Consider the following 18,249-nt stretch of genomic DNA (forward strand, 5'->3'; position numbering starts at 1 on the left):
TTATATCAAAAAGACATAAAATATCAATAATGAAAGATTCAGGCCATGGAAATATGATTGATATAAGACTGTTCATGTAATGTTCATATACATATTTACTGTTCATAAACTGTGCATATACGTCTTTACTGTTCATATAAGACTGTTCACTACTATTCACAACTGTTCACAATTGAAATCAGTAAACTGACAAAATATTTACCATTTACGAATATAGTTTATTGGACATGCCTATTGGAATTTCAGTACATTTTGGAGAGAAATTCATTTTTGACCAGAATGGGGTACATTACTCCAAATCTCCAGTAAACACGTATTGGGTTGACAAAAATTTCTCATTTGAGCAGTTGCAATCGCTTATTTATGAAGTGGGCGGCTACAATAGGAATCGTTGTGAATTAGAAATAATGACCTGAATGGTCCAAGCAGGAAAGTATGTCAGAATCGCATTGGGAGATGACGGGGCATTAAGAGGCCTGATCGCGCAGGTTGTAAGGTCCGGCGAATCAGTATGCGAAATTTTTGCATGCAGAATTTGCAAAGATTCAGGGGCTGCAAGTCCAGGCCAAAATTCGGTTGCAGAAAATTATCAACCAAATTATGAACCACACACTCTTTTTATTCCAATGCCAGTGCCAGAACCATAACCAGAAATATACAATAATTCACCCCAATCTCCACCTTTTATCCCACCTATATCCATGTATGGAGGTCCTTCATCCTTACCTGGGCCTGAACCAAATCCTTACCCCAGACCGCCACCGGTACAGGTAGATCCAAACGAGTCAGAATTTGAATTTATGAACGAGGTACTGGAGGAGAATCTACAAACTGGGGATGAATGAGGGGAAGGAGACTGGGACATCAATGATGAAGAAGATGAAGAAGAATATACACAACCCACTGTGAGGCAAAATACAAATATGTCGTTAAGTGGTTGTTCTAAGACTCACCCGTTCGTAAACTTCAATGACACATCTGCTTTTCGAGAAGCATATGTTTCTTACTATAGTTATCAGATTGAATACAAGAGTGAACTCGCAAAAGACCAATACTTCGTAAACAAAAAGCAATTGACGAAAAAGATCAGAGAGTACCATGTTGACAAGAACTAGGAGACATACACGAAGAGAAGTGACAGATCCCGGCTGGAAATTAGATGCAGCGCTCCGGGTTGTCGTTTTGTTCTGAAGGCAAGAGCAATAAATCATGGAGATACATGGATGATAACTGAGCAAGACACGCCTCACACATGCACGTTTGAGTATACCATAACTGACCATGCACAACTGACGGCATCAATCATCGCAGATATCATCGAGACTAGCATTAAAGAAGACCCCCACTGTGAGCATCCGGAGTATGACAAATTGCGTGAGGGTTAGGTTTGGTAGTATAACCCCGAAGTACAACAAACTTTGGAGAGGTCGTGAGATTGCAGTAGCCCGGCAATTTGGGAGTTGGGAAGAGTCGTACAATTTGTACTGGCAGGAGGAGAGGCGGTTAGGATGTAAAGGCCTTCAGGTACTACCCAGCAAAGAAGGAGCACATCTCAAGCAGGAAGGAGGAGCGCATCTCATGCAGGACCATCTGGTACAGCACACCAGCAAGAAGAAGCAAGTGCAACCAGCTAGAAAGAGCACATCTCAAGTAGGGCCATCTGGTACAGCTAACCAAGCGTAAGCAAGCCTGTCTGGTACAGCTAACCGGCAAGAAGAAGCAGTGCAACCAGCTAGAAAGAGCACATCATCATAGGGATCTAGTCAGTTCATTGGATTGCATTTTAGCTTGAGTCGTAGAAATTAACTTGCGATCTATTTCAATGTATTAAGAACTTATTTAATTAGATGAACTTTATTTTGTAAACAATTTTCATTTTAAGGTTTGTATGAACTTTATTTGTATGTGTTGACAGCTCACAGTTTCATTCTGAGCCCAACTTTATTTTTTACGGACTCGCAGTGATTTATTATGTTGCATATTGTTATTAATTTATTATGTTGCAGTTTTTTTAATTATTATTTTTTAAATAAATTGTAGATGAGAAGGATGGACAGTAACAATCGAGGAAAGAGTGAGAAAAAGAAAGACCGCATGGGCATTTGCGAAAAGTTTAGAAAGGATTGTCCGAAATGTGTGCAAATAGATGAATTTTTTTAATCGGAATGACATATCTGATGATGATTTTGTAGAAAAAATACTTAGATATTTATACATTTCAGTAGTAAGATATTAATACTTTCAGTGTCATATGTAAAAAATATTTAGATATTTATACCTTCATAGTCATAAATACTTAGAAGATAAGTATTAACACTTAAAAAAATATTAATACTTTGATGATTAACTTGTTATGATTATCTCTTTTTGACTTCTCCAATCATCCTCGTGTCAGCCTTCTTCTAACAAAAATAGTTGACCTCATACATATAAATATTTCAATATATAAGTATAAATACTTTCAGTGTCGTATGTAAAAAATACTTGCAAGTATAGGTATAAATACTTGTACAGCGATGTATAAATACTTGCGCGACGACGAGTCTGAAAGTACGTCATTATGGATTTTATTTGAAAAAAATTTTGCGTATGTATTAATAATATGAAAAAAAATTAAAATTGTGGAGATTTTGTAATCCCTGCAAGAAGTTATCTTTCTATATTTAATTTTTGATAGTCTCCCCGCGGGTACAGTGCGAGTACAGTGCGGGTATTATTATCTTCGGGCTACAATACCCGCACAATAAATAATTATTCACCTCATAGCTATAAATACTTTCGTACATAGGTATAAATACTTTTATACATAGATAGTAATATTTCAAGAAAAAAATTCGAATTGTGAAATTTTTGCGATCCCTACAAAAAGTTATTTTTTCACATTTAATTTTCGATGGCCCCCTACGAGTACTGTTATCAGCTTCCTTTGTAAATATAACGAGCATTAATTCCAGAATTGGTATTACTATTATAATACTTGTACATATTATAATATGTTTAAATTTATCTCAGATGATTAATGTTAGGAACATGCCTGTATCATTGTATTAATTAATATATATTTTTCTCTATCGGTATAAACATTTTGTAACCTTTAATTTCTTTTAGATATTAATTAAAGCGATTTACAAATTTGCTGCGACACGTACTGGATTTCATTAGCTCTAGCAGGGCCTGAAAGGATATGGTATATATCTTATTCGATCCGAACCCGTTAAAAATGATACACAAATTTAGAAGGCACCATGCATCACTATTCACTACATGTGGGTCAGTGGATCAGTTAAAGTCAAAATGCATGCATGGCTTAATCAATTAATTATATATATATATCTCATCTCCAATTCAAAAGGCGATCGATCGAGCAATTATGAATTAACCTGAGACGATCGAGACTGAGAGATCGAGACAGTTACGTTTGTGATCATCAAATTATCATTGGTTTGTTAGTGTTTGGTGAACAAATCATCAAATTCGCTCAACAATAAATTAACTCATGAACGCACCACAAATATATCACAATCATACATCTCCATCAAAAATTGACCACACCAAAAACATCCCTGAAACAATTAATTAATTAATTAATGTACCATTCAATCTTATTCAATCCAAAATTATGTATATATTATATATAATTCTATATATCAGATGTCTCTGAAATATAACAAGTAACAACCCAAATTAATGCAGCTGTAGACATCCCATATACTATTTAATTTTATTTTTTGCATCATAACTAGACCTAGTTTAATTTTAACTCCCCTCCCCTAATAAAATTAACAGATATATATATATATATATATATATATATCACACGTACCAAACCCTTTTAACGATCGATATCGAGTTACTAATTTACTATCTATCTACATTTAATTGCTCAACCAACTCGCAACAATTACCCTCCAAGAACCTTAATTAATTAACCTTACAAGATATATATATTAAAACAAAACAACACACACAATTAATTAAATTAAATATATCAACGTACATACTCACGCACATGCAGCTTCAGCTTCAGCTTCGACCTCCTCTGAGGCAACCGCAACCGCAACCGCAACTTCCGGCAATGCGGGTTTCATCAATTTTACTGCGGTCATAAACGGATGAAGATCACGAGGGTACACATTCATTGAAAGACCGTACTTCATGAACAATGTAAGAGACATCTTTTGTTCAACCCGGTGATTAGGTGCCACCGAGAGACGGTGTCTAAGAAGCACACCCGCCGCAATGGATTTCATTTGGAGATATGCCAGGTCTTTGCCCAGACAAATCCTTGGTCCCGCATTAAATGCCACGAACCGAAATGCATCTTTTGTTTCAAAGCTCTTCCCATCTTCTGAGAGCCATCGCTCCGGCCGGAATTCCAGGCAATCTTCACCCCACACTGACTTCATTCGACCAGCTGAGTAGATCGAGTAAGTCACTGAAGATCCTGCCGGTACAAAGGTTCCGTCTGGCAGTACATCATCAGAAAGCACGTGTTTTGAGTCTTCTGGAACGGACGGGTAGAGGCGGAGTGTTTCCGACAAGGCTGCTTTTAGGTACACAAGCTGGTCCAGTTCTTCAAATGCAAGAGAGGAAGCAACCCACAATGACTTGTCATCTCCGCGTGTCGTGTAGAGCACGGAGCAAAGCTCGGTAAGGATACGTTTCTCTATTTTCGGGTGAGTTGATACAAGCCAGAAAAACCAGCTCAAAGCAACTGAGGATGTGTCACGGCCAGCCAAGATAAAATTGAGTGCCACGTGTTGAAGAAATGTGTCGGAGTAGGCACCCTTTTTCATGAAGCGCGATAATAGATCATCGTGCTCAGATCCGGCTGATTCAAGCTCAAGCTTCCTTGCCTTGATCACGGCCGAGAGGTACTTATCAACATGCTCAACACTTTGTGATAATGTCGACTCCATCCCAAGCCTGAACGATTTCTTGAACTTCCAAATAAACTCCGGGAAAATAAACCTCCTCAAACTTGCCTCAGTTGCACGATCAAATGCGCTTGCAAATTCATTTTCAGGCAGACCTATAGAGAGTGTCATTGGGTCTTTACCAAATGCCAACCCGCAAATGTTGTCGAATGTCAGTCGCAAGAGCAAATCTTGCAAATCGACTGGCGATTTTGTCTCCTCGGCCTCAGAGAGGATGGGCAAAAGACGGAGGTGGATAGAGCGAGAGACCCACCGTGACATGGCATGGCGCAACGTGCGGGTGGTAAACTCGAGTGCAGCAGTTTTTCTCTGCATCAGCCACGTTTCGCCATCAGAGTTGAAGATGCCATTGCCGAGCAAGTCATGAAACACAGCTTGCCATGTGGGACCCTTTGGGTAGTTGTCGAATCGGGCCTTGAGCACGTGCTCAAGGTTTTTTGGGTCACATGTTACCGTTACAAGCCCAGCTCGGCGAGCCAGGCCCGGTATGGCACAGATGCATGTTTGGTATGTACCGCCGGTAGTGCGCAAATTCCCGGCAATCCAATCATGCATAACCTCAGCATGTTGGATCAGACCGGGCAAGCTTCCAACCAGAGGCCACACGCGCGGGCCCCGCATTCCCCTTGCCAATTGCCAGAACCACACCAAGTAGGCTACTAGGCAAAGAAATACAAGGAGTCCTGTAGCAACATCCATTTTGAAAATTTATTCTCTTAATTTCTCTTCGATCAGCCTTTGTATGGATTATATATATATTATTAGGTAAGAAATGGTGCGTGGTATAAGAGAGAGAGATATGTGTAACGGGGGGGTTAATAGATGAGAAGTGAGAGTGCACTGGTAGAAGCTGATAAATAGTGGGTCATGTAGCACATGGAGGGAGGTAGATAGGGAAGAAAAGAAGAGATGAAATATGGATGTATCGATCTTATGTGATTTATAGAATGGTGGAAAGCATTTAATGTGCCAGACTGGGTGAGTTTCTATGGCGCCTTGCTAGCTAGCTACCACCTTTCTCTCTCTCTCTGTCTATTTCTGTATTTCACATGCAACAGCAAGACTACTTCTCGATCGATCGGTCAGACAAGACTTAAGACTTAAGACTTAAGACTTAAGAAGAGGCCTAGCTAGCTCAGCTGAGATTAAATGCCGTCAGGGGCCGTTGAGAGATGAAAACTCAAAAGAGATTAATTAATTATAACTCTTATAATTAATTAAGACGGGTCCACAGCTGACGACTTAGCTGGTTACACGTGGAGTGAGTTAAAAGTAAAAAAATATATAAGAGATTAAGAGGTGGTATGGACATGGAGAACCTAACAGGGAAGCAAATTAAAGGCGCGGTCTGAATTAAATGTGGGGAGAAGAGGCATTAAATGAGCGGGGGAAGACTGAAGAGGGAGGTGGTGGTTTTATAAATGGGATTGGGTGGTCAGCCCAACAGTTTTAAAGAGAGGGGGGGGCACTGGACTAATGCTCTCTCTCTCTCTCTCTCTCTCTCTGGTATATAATATAATATAATATAATTAATTAATTAATGGAGCTAGCTAGGGAGATGAAATTGGGTGAGGATGCTGGCCTAAAGGTTAAAGCTAGAGTTTGTTTAGCGTTGGCTATCTAATCTCATCTCATCTCGCCTCTTTTAATTTTAAGATACAATTAAATCAGCTGCCATATGTAATTGTAATATATATGTTTACCGCGCTTTTACATGTATATCCTCATCAAATGTCACATTAATTAATTAAAAACACTAAATGGTAAATGATGATGACGTCTATATATCCATAAATTTTGATTTTTCATGACTGAAAATATTAATTACTCAAAGTAAATTTGTAAAAAAAAATGTCCAGATAAGTAACTTAATTATGTGGTCGCTACTTATTAATTACTAATTATCATTGTTTCCGTAAGAAAAATATATATATATATACTAAAACAGACAGTTGAACATTAATTTAAAATAATTAAGATAGATAGAGGCCATCCAATCACCAAAATTTGTACATAAATCCCCGCAGAGAATTGTACAAAATAGTTATTCATATATTGAATGAGGTGGACCCTATACATGCACTATACGTACAGTGATATATGAAGATCTAATCGATCTAAGTATCAAATATTTAATTTAATAGTATACAAAATACTCAAATAAATTAAAATGATCCAATTAAGCTGTAGACAATATATATGAAACAGTAATTTCATATATAGCTATAATTCCGTGGAACGTTCCTCGCATAGAGTATATAGAATCACAACTGAACTGAGTAGCTACCTGGTTATCAAAAAAAGAAAGAATCACATCACAACTGTTCATTCATTCATTCACATTTGCATATAAGTTAGGGAGGAATGCAAAATAAAGAAATTAGAAGGTCCCCTGAGAAACTCCCAAATGTGGTGTGGCCTGTGGCCTGTGGCCTGTGGGCGTCACAGTTTGGAGTTGGGTCACCGGCCCACCAACGAGAGATCTTGCAAAAAAAAATACATTTGGGATCTCCATCTCCAAATGCTATCCAACTTTGGTTAAACAACTTTCAACTAACTGGACAGAAACCTCACAAATTAATTAAGGAGGGCAAAAGAACTAATAATAAATTAAACTTGAACAGAATTAGGTTTAAGTAAGGTATATTATATTCTTTTGGAACATCCACAACTTTATATTTTCGTCCTGTATTAACAATTTTTTAGCTCATGGAAAATATTATATTTGCAAATACATATATATTGTTTAGGGTTTAGGGTTTGTTTGATTGTTGCCAACTATTTATTTATTTATTTATTTCGGAAAATTAAGTAAGGTAAAGGTATGAAAGATGGTATATATAAATTTTGAGGAGGGTTCAAATGCACCATCATTTTGGTGCTCCAATATGCACCATGTCCTTTATTTTCATTTTCAAAGTCCGAACAGTTGATCTGAACCGCTCAACATGATCTTCATAATAAAATATGCTTGGAGACCAAATTTTATATTTTTTAAAAAAAATTTACTATTTTTTTAAATAGGTACAATATGACTCTATCGGATGGTCCAGAATCTCCTTAAAAAGGTGATTTTGTATTTATCTTAAAAAATAGTAAAAAAAATTCTAAAAAAATATAAAATTTGGTCTCCAAGCATATTTTATTATGAAGATCATGTTGAGCGGTTCGGATCGACTGTTCGGACTTTGAAAATGGAGATAAAGAATATGGTGCATATTGGAGCACCAAAATGATGGTGCATTTGAACCCTCCTCATAAATTTTATTGTTCATATTGTCGATGAGTCGATATAAAATAACACATTGTAATTTGAAGAGTAATTAACAAACTAACAACCATTTTTAAGACATGCAGACAATCCTAATTTAACTCCCCTCCGAGGAATACTAAGCCAAGAGACTTAAAAATTCAGAGCATGCTTCAATATAATTTTTTTTTTCTTTCATCTCTTGATAACCCCGAAATTTTTAAAAATTCTATTTTCTAAAAAAAATAAATCAAAAAAATCATCATTTCTTTATAATTCCAAATCTACCACAACCGCATTTCTAAAATGCGGCCCAATTTTCAGATTTGAATTATTCAATGATTCAGAGATTCAGAGATTCAGAGGATAACAATTGATTCAGAAGATGCGAATTGTTGATTATAATATCAATTAAATGTATTATTTTATTTTATGGTTATTTTCATCGAATATCTATTTTACTTTTTTTTGATCATTTTGTTATTGTATTTTATTACAAAGAAGTTTAATCACTGATATTCCTAAAATAATATATATGTAATTGAACTTCTTTGTAATAAAAATTAATCTAGGGCTATCGGCTATTAAACTTTTAGGGTCTTCGGTGAAAAATAACTATAAAATAAAATAATATATATGTAATTGCAGTTCTTTGTAATAAAAATTAATTTAGGGCTATCGGCGATTAAATTTTTAGGGTATTCGGTGAAAAATAACTATAAAATAAAATAATATATATATAATTGGACTTCTTTGATAAAAATAATTTAGAGCTATCGGCGATTAAACTTTTAGGGTCTTCGGTGAAAAATGATAAAAAAAATAAAATACAATAATATATATGTTATTGGACTTCTTTGTAATAAAAATAAATTTAAGAATATCAACGATTAAACTTCTAGGTCTTCAATGAAAAATAACCATAAAATAAAATAATATATATCTAATTGGTAATAAAAATTAATTTAGAGCTATCGATGAATAAACTTCTAGAGTCTTCGGTAAAAAAATAACCATACAACAACAACAACAACCAAGCCTTTAGTCCCAAACAAGTTGAGGTAGGCTAGAAATGAAACTCAATCACAATCATAGAATAAAGATAAGTAGTAATAACATAGTAATAAAAAAAATAATAAAATAATAGCGAAAGTGAAAGTAACAGTGATAGTAATAATACTAATACTAATATTAACTTTATTTTATCTAAACTATCACTCGCAGTGGTCTAAGTCCTAAGCTTACATCCTTGACTCCAAATTCCTAATCATATAATGTAAGACCTATAATACTATCCCTAAATAATCCCTAACTACTACTAGGTCATGGTTCTGGTACGTGAATCGCTAGTTTCCACACGCTCTTGTCTGAGACCCACTACATTCCACTCATTTAAGTTCCTTTTTACCGCTTCGTCCCATGTCCCAAGCCAGGATAAAGGAGGAGGGCTGTGATAGGCGTGGCGAGCCAACGTAAAAAACAGTCATTCTCTTATGAAATGAAACCCATAAATATTTCGGTAAAAAATAACCACTACAAATCTACTGCAACACATTTAAAATATTCTTGTATATATTAGTAATTTTGTTGCAACAAACTTGCTAATATTAATATTCTGCTAAAGATATTGCAACAAACATTTAAAATACACACCAAATTCCTTTTTTTATTCGATATACATAAAATACTTTATTTTTATATACAGACGGTCCTTTTATTAGGACATCTAATTTAATTTCGTCCAACCCATATCTTATTTCTGGTTCATTTCGGCGCCTCTTAAACAGAGGAATATTAATTATGGCTTATGTCATGTTTCTTTATGTAGTAAAAAATGGAGTAAACATTTTACTTCATATTTAAGCTATTAAATGAGAAGTACTATAGAAAGATAAGATGAAACAAAACGTTAATTTTTTTTTTAAAGTAAAAGTTGGAGATAAAGGCATCCAACCATTTAATATTTATAAGGAACGTCTATCTAAATATTGAGCTATAACTTTCTACATGAAAATTATTATCTTTGTCGCTAAATCAAATGTTAGTTCTCGTATAAAATCTAAATTAATTCGAAGTTATTTCACCACTTCATACGAATTAACTTGGGAGAATGTACAAATTGCCTTTTATTTTCAAACCAACAAATAAAATATCCATCTTCATAAATTATTAACAAAATGCCATTGTGGGCTCCACTTTCTCTTTCCTTTTCTCTCTCTCTCACTTCTCCCCATTTACTCTCCATCATTTTTTATTTAAAATGGAGGGTTATGCAATATACCAACAAATATAAAACACATTTCATTCTTGCATAATATGTTGTGTTTTATTTAAGAAACCAATCTCCTTATGCAATTTTTTATTTCAAATGGAAGATTATACAATAGACCATAAAATATAAAACGCATCAAGATTGATTTATTATCTAATGTTGGTGATTAAATTGTTTTCAATGTAAAAATTGTAATAAAATTATTTATTATTATGTTATTAATATTTTCTACTAGATCCATGAAATCTGTAGCAAATATTATTTTCTTAATATTTTGTATTTTATCCATAAAGTTTGTAGGATGTAACAGATATTTATTAATTTTTTTTGTTGCTGATTAAATTGTATTGAGATTGTTTCATGATGTGTTAAATTAGCTTCATGACATGAATTAAAATGAATGACACCCCCAGTCATTCTTTGTACCAGTTTGAAATGTGCAGTAGGAAAAAAAATATTTTACCAGAAACGACAATTGAAATTTAAATAGTTGAATTTAACATAACAACAGTAGTTAAAAGGATGATTAAAAACATTATAAATAATGATATAAAACGCATCTATTCCTGCTCTGTATGCAAGCTTGAAAAATGATGTAACAAAAATAATAAACTAATCTTGATGTGATGAAGTACAAAATATTTGCGATAAAAAAATTCATATTTGCTACAAAAATAATAAACTAATTTAACACATCATAAAACAATCTCAATGCAATTTAATCAGCAACAAAAAAATTTAATAAATATCTACTACATCCTACAAACTTTATGGATAAAGTACAAAATATTAAGAAAATAATATTCGCTACAGACTTCGTGAATCTAGTAGAAAATATTAATAACATAATAATAAATAATTTTATTACAATTTTTAAATTGAAAGCAATTTAATGACCAACATTAAATAATAAACCAATTTTGATGCGTTTTATATTTTATGGTCTATTGTATAATCTTCCATTTGAAATAAAAAAAACTGCATAAAGAGATTGATTTATTAAATAAAACACGACAAATTATGCAACAAGGAAATGTGTTTATATTTGTTGGTATGTTGCATAACTCTCCATTTTAAATAAAAAATGATGGAGAGTAAATGAGGAGAAGTGAGAGGAAGAGAAAAAGGAAGAGAAAGTGGAGCCCACAAGGGCATTTTGTTAATAATTTATGAAGATGGGTATTTTGTTTGTTGATTTGAAAATGAAAGACAATTTGTACATTCTCCCAATTAACTTACTCCACACCGATCTCACCTACAAGACTCACTGTCATAGTTAAAGAGATTCACATTCCCAACATTTTATTCTTCCAAATGGATTAATTTAATTATTCATTTTATTCCAACATTTTGTGCTCCAATCATGCTCTGCGTATTTACCTCTATTTTCAATGTCCGAACAGTTGATCCAAATTGCTTAATATGATACAAAATAAACCATTTTTTATTAACTATCTTTAAATATGTACAAAATCATCTGAAAATAATTATTTTGTATCTATCTAAAAATAAATAAAAATATTAAAAAAAAATATACAAAATTCGATCGCCAAACACATTTTAATATGAAGATCATGTTGAACAGTTCAAATTTTGAAAATGAAAAAAGAATGTGAAGCGTAATTGAAACACAAAAGTTAATTTTAACCCTACTCTAATTTAAATTATGCTGACAAATAAAAATGTAAAATATGAGAAGTAAAATGAAGTAAGGTACTTGATCCTTTTAAAATCTGAAGTAGCAACCAAATATGAGATATATATATATATATATTTATTGACACTCCTTGTACATTTATGAACAAATTAAGAAACAGTATGAATTAACATGAGAAGAAACAATAGAAAGTGTTGTTATATTAAATATATAGTTTTATGGTTCTCACTGTTTCTACTTGTTGGACTTGAATATATGACCCAATAAATTCGCCCATCTACCGCATAATTAAGCAACGAACAACCCAAGTTTTTTTTGTCAGGATATATATACCCAGCACCTGTAATTTGTGTTGAAGAATTACACAACGGATCCAATTAATGTTCAATTTAATTATTAGCCTGCCTGCCTGCCGTTTAATTTGTTTGTTTATATGTTTGTTTGTTTGTTTTAACGTAATCGATCAAACTGATAAGAAATTCATAATATAATTCATGGCCCAAAATCTGATCGATGTTTCAAAGTTGAAGCAATATTTAATTTGTTTTCAGATAATTAACTCAATCTTTCAAATCACTATGATATTAATATATATGATGTGCAATCAGCTAAATCAAGACTTGATTGCTTATGCAGTTGCTCATATTTTCTGAAAATTCTCTCATCACCAACATACTCAATTCATCCTTCCAATTTCATAATTCACCGGTATAAAACAAAACAAAACAAAACAAAACAAAAAAAAACAAAAAACCTAATTTCGCGCATTGTTAGGTTAGCACATGTCAGTATCCATTTCTGACAATGCTTTTCTACTGTAAGAAATTAACAAAATATTAATTACAACTCCTTGAAAACTTGTGGTAACAACAGTGCGTTTCGTTTCACTCTGCTCGAGGTTTTGTTGGAGGCACAGAAAACCATTGCAAATTAATGTTGGAAATTGGGAAAATTCTGAGCTCTTCTTCTCCAAATTTGAGAAGATAAGAGTTGACTCCCTCCCTCCAAGCAGGCAGCAGCTGCTGCTGTTTCAACAGTTTTTTTTTGTTTTTTGACGAACTAAGTTAATTGTTCGTTGAGATCAAGTACAGAGAGCTCTCCATTTTTGCAGGAATATATGAAATAACTATATATATTCTGGATCATTTTAAAGTTTGTTACCAAGTGAAGAACCAATTGTTTTTGCCAAAAGAATCGCTGGAATTAGAAATTAAAATTTATGTAGGGGGAAAGAATAACTTGCATGCAAGGGAAGAAGTTCTTCTCTTAAGATGAAAAATTGGGAAAGCATAAAGCAATCATGCAATATTGCAATGCAATCGGAACAGAAAAAACAGGACAAGGAATAACTTTTTTGCGGTCTTCTTACAACTATTTCAAATAAAAGACCACTTTTAACCTCTTTAATTTCGTCCCTTGAGTTGAGAGTATTCACTGCTTAGCAAGTATTCCAAATCCAAAGCTAGAGAAAACAGAAAGAATTAAAAGGAATTAATAATAAACCAAAAACTATATAAATCATTTCTCAACACATATCAATTGGTTGGTCTCTAATTAACAGGCTGTTACAGCACTTCACATTACTCAAAGTATCAATCTTCCTCTCTTTAAACCCATCCCAACATAATTTGATTTCTATCTCTAAATACTAAATATTGAATCCTCTAATTCTATCTCTTAGCAAAACTATATATATAGTACCATGGCTGGTAGAGCCAGCGTTCCCGGCTTGCCAGGTCCGCGTCCGAGCAGGCTACAATGCATCGCAATTGCATTGCTTTTCTTGATTGTCATCATTGGCCTCATTATTCTTATTTTTTGGCTCGTCGTTCGACCAGTGCCGATTGATTATACGATCGAGCATGCTGCCATTCAAAAATTCAATATTTCTTCTGAAAATAAGTTAGATGCAGCATTTAATTTCACACTACGTGCTCTTAATGCCAATCATAAGGTGGCGGTTTACTATGATGACTTAACAATTTCCGTCTGGTAATTAATTTATTTATCAGTACTCTATATATATATTTCTCATCTGATTGTATACGTACATGTTTAATTATTAATTGTTTGATTATTAGGTATGATAACCAGATGATAGCTCTAACAGAGACTTCGCCATTCTTCCAACCACATCGAAATACCACGAGGTTAGACATAGAAGCCGTGGCCAATTCGACACAACTGCAAGACCAAGCGGCAAAGGATCTCAAACACGATAAATCGACCGGAAATATCGGGTTGGAGGTTCGGGTCCGGGCACGGATCCGTTTCAAGGTTGGGGTTGTTAAGTCAAAGCACTACAAGTTGAGAGTCTATTGCACACCTGTGAATGTTGGTTTCTCACCAAATTCAGCAACTTCATTTGACCGGGTGTACTGTGATGTTGAAATATGATTTTTTACTTTTTTGTTTGTTTTGGTTTAATTGGTTCATATTGGGTTTGCAAACGGTTTTTATTTGGATTGCATTTGATTTGATTTTTTAATATCTGTAATTATGTAATTAATTTGGTTGGCTTGATTAATTCTTCCTACCAATGCATGCAGGCATAATTGATGCTTAATTTTATATTGAAATTACTGACTTAATTGATGTTGAAATGCCTTGCCCTTTTTCCATAGAAGGCAAAATACCACTAAATTTTAGTACGTAACACAGGAAAAAGAAGAAGAAGTGAAATATAAGGCGAAAAAACAAACAAAAAGAAACAAATGATAGAAAATAGTAGACTAAAAAGCTAGTTGGAAAATTAATTAGACAATCCCACATAACACTCGTAGAAACAGGAAACTGAAAATCTGGTTGAAAAATAAACAATAATTGAGGGCCTAATAAATAATAATTGATTTGAAGTACTATAGTGTTTATAGGAAAGTAGTACCCAGAGTTGTTGTGGGCCTAATAGATTTGTCTTAATTAGGCCTAAAAATTTGGTAAAGAAAAGAAGACATGACGGCAAAGGGGGTTTAGTCTTTAGACTTTCTTGGATTTTGACTTTTCAAAATCCTAACCGTCGATCCGAATCGTTCATCTTGTTCTCCATATTAATATGTGTTTGGGGACCAAATTTTATATTTTTTGGAATTTATTTTACTATTTCTTTAGATTTATTGAAAATCGCTGTTTTTTTATGGTCCAGATTTGCTGAAAACAATGATTTTCAATAAATCTAAAGAAATAGTAAAAAAAATTTCAAAAAATGTAAAATTTGGTCCCCAAACACATATTAATATAGAGAACAAGATGAACGGTTCGGATCGACCGTTAGAATTTTGAAAAGTCGAAATGCAAGGCGTTGCATGGAGGGATCAAAAGACACCGTTTTTTGGTGACATCGGATGACACCGTGCATTTTCAAAGTCCAAAGAGTCGATCCAAACCGTTCAACTTGATGGATATGTTAAAATGTGCTTGTAGATCAAATTTTATATTTTTCTGAATTTTTTTACTATTTATTAAGATGGGTACAAAAATTCAACGGTCTGAATATAGCGATTTTGTTAAATACTTAATAAATAGTAAAAAAATTACAAAAATGTAAAATTTGATCTGCAAGCACATTTTAACATATCCATCAAGTTGAACGGTTTGGATCGACTCTTTGGACTTTGAAAACGATGTTATTCGATGTTATTCGATGTCACCAAAATGCACGATGTTATTCGATGTCACCAAAAAACGATGTCATCCGATCTCTCCTCTCTCTCTCTCTCTCTCTCTCTCTATCTATATATATATATATATATATATATAGAGTTAGGCTGGGGTGCTATGGATAGCATAGAGGCCTCTATGCTACGGCTCAATATTCGAGTTTTCAAAATCCAAACGGTCGATCCAAACCGTTCATCTTATTCTCCATATTAATATCTGCTTGGAGACCAAATTTTATAATTTTCTGAATTTTTTTACTATTTATTAAGCCACTTTGAAAATCGCTAATCCAACGGTTTTACTGTTTTGTGCAGCCACCGTTGGATCAATAATTTTGTAAAATACTTAATAAATAGTAAAAAAATTCAGAAAAATGTAAAATTTGGTCTCCAAGCAGATATTAATATGGAGAATAAGATGAACGGTTCGGATCGACCGTTTGGATTTTGAAAACTCGAATATTGAGCCGTAGCATAGAGGCCTCTATGCTATCCATAGCACCCCAGCCTAACTCTATATATATATATATATATAGAGGTTGGCTAAGATCAAAGTGGTAGTTCCTGAGCTTTGGCTTCTGATTTTACTGCTTTATTAAGCCACCGTTGGATCAGCTGTTTTCAAAGTGGCATAATAAATAGTAAAAAAATTCAGAAAAATGTAAAATTTGGTCTCCAAGCACAATTTAATATGGAGAACAACTTGAACGGTTCGGATCGACGTTTTGAACTTTAAAAATTAAAAAACGAATTGGTAGCACCAAAGCTCAAGAACTACCACTTTGATCTTAGCCAACCTCTATATATATATATATATATAGACTATAGAGTAAGGCTATGCTACTTCGCGAATTAAACGGGCTGTTTTAATTCGCGCTCATATCTCTAGTTTCAAAGTCCGAATAACAGATTCAAACCATTAAATGTTTAATCTATATTAAAATGTGCTTGGAGACCAAATTTTATATTTTTTGAATTTTTGTTACTATTTATTAAGATGGTTTGAAAATCGCTCTTTTTTATTAAAATTCTGCACCATTAAAAAACAACGATTTTCAAACCATATTAATAAATAGTAAACAAATTCCAAAAAAAATGTAAAATTTGGTCTCCAAACACATTTTAATATAGGGATCAACTTTAACGGTTCAGATCAACGTTTTGAACTTTGAAAATTGAAAAACGAATTGGTAGCACCAAAGCTCAGGAACTACCACTTTGATTTTAGCCAACCTCTATATATATATAAGGCATCCGTGCAACGGCACAATATTTGAGTTTTCAAAATTCTAACGGTCGATCCGAACTGTTCAACATGTTCTCCATATGAATATGTACTTGCAAACCAAATTTTACATTTTTTTGAATTTTTTACTATTTTTTTAGATATGTAGAAAATCACTAGATCTGAATGGTGCAGAATTTTCAGAACAAGTGATTTTGTAAAATAGTAAAAAAATTCTAAAAAATGTAAAATTTGGTTTGCATGTACATATTCATATGGAGATCATGTTGAACTGTTCGTATTGACCGTTAGGATTTCGAAAACTCAAATATTGAGCCGTTGCATGAAGACCCTCTATGCTACGCATAGCATATTAGCATTTTCATATATAAGGAGGGATCCAATTACACCATTTTATGGTGACACATCTGGACACCATATTTTTATAAGTCATTTTTGTAATTTCAAAATTCAAATAGTCGATCCAAACCGTTCAACGTGATGTTCATATTAAAATGTACTTGGAGACCAAATTTTACAATTTTTGAAAAATTATTACTATTTATTTATAATTTTTTAGAATTGTTGTTTTTCAATGGTCCAAAATTGCCTGAAAACAATAATTTTGTACACATCTTAATAAATAATAAAAAAAATTCCAAAACATGTAAAATTCGGTCTCCAAGGACATTTTAATATGGAGATCATGTTGAACAGTTCAGATCGTCTGTTTGGATTTTAAAATCGCAAAAATGACTTATAAAAATATGGTGTCAAGATGTGTTACCATAAAATGGTGTAATTGGATCCCTCCTGTTCATATATATATATATATATATATATATATATATATATATATATATATATATAAGGAGGGATCGAGTTACAACAAAGTTACCACAATCATTTTCTACATTTTCAAAGTCCAAATCCTCGATCCAAACCGTTCAACATGATCTCCACAATAAAATGTGCTTCCAAATCAAATTTTACATTTTTTTAAATTTTTTTACTATTTATTAAGATGGGTAGAAAATTCAATGGTCTGAAATTGACTAATTTTTGTAAAATACGTAATAAATAGTAAAAAAATTCCAAAAAAATGTAAAATTTGATTTGCAACGGTTTGGATTGACAATTTGAACTTTGAAAATGTAGAAAATGATTGTGGTAACTTTATTGTAACTCGATCCCTCCTCTATATATATATATATATGAGATGGGCTATGGTGCATTGCAATGCATAGGCACT

At 33.2% G+C, this 18,249-nt stretch overlaps 2 protein-coding genes across 2 annotated transcripts; one reads left to right on the forward strand and one right to left on the reverse strand.

The window, feature by feature from the left end:
• Positions 1 to 3,827: 3,827 nt before the first annotated feature.
• LOC144558789 (cytochrome P450 86A22-like) lies at positions 3,828 to 5,816 on the reverse strand. Its single transcript, XM_078307672.1, has one exon. It carries the CDS (start codon positions 5,634 to 5,636, stop codon positions 4,002 to 4,004), a length of 1,635 nt encoding a protein of 544 aa, XP_078163798.1. The 5' UTR covers positions 5,637 to 5,816; the 3' UTR covers positions 3,828 to 4,001.
• A 7,958-nt stretch (positions 5,817 to 13,774) lies between these two features.
• LOC144558640 (uncharacterized protein At1g08160-like) lies at positions 13,775 to 14,711 on the forward strand. Its single transcript, XM_078307490.1, has 2 exons — positions 13,775 to 14,108; positions 14,198 to 14,711. Exons 1-2 carry the CDS (start codon positions 13,819 to 13,821, stop codon positions 14,511 to 14,513), a joined length of 606 nt encoding a protein of 201 aa, XP_078163616.1. The 5' UTR covers positions 13,775 to 13,818; the 3' UTR covers positions 14,514 to 14,711.
• Positions 14,712 to 18,249: the final 3,538 nt, after the last annotated feature.

This window comes from Carex rostrata, chromosome 8 (genome assembly GCF_964058835.1).
Source record: "Carex rostrata chromosome 8, lpCarRost1.2, whole genome shotgun sequence".
NCBI classification, from domain to species: domain Eukaryota; kingdom Viridiplantae; phylum Streptophyta; class Magnoliopsida; order Poales; family Cyperaceae; genus Carex; species Carex rostrata.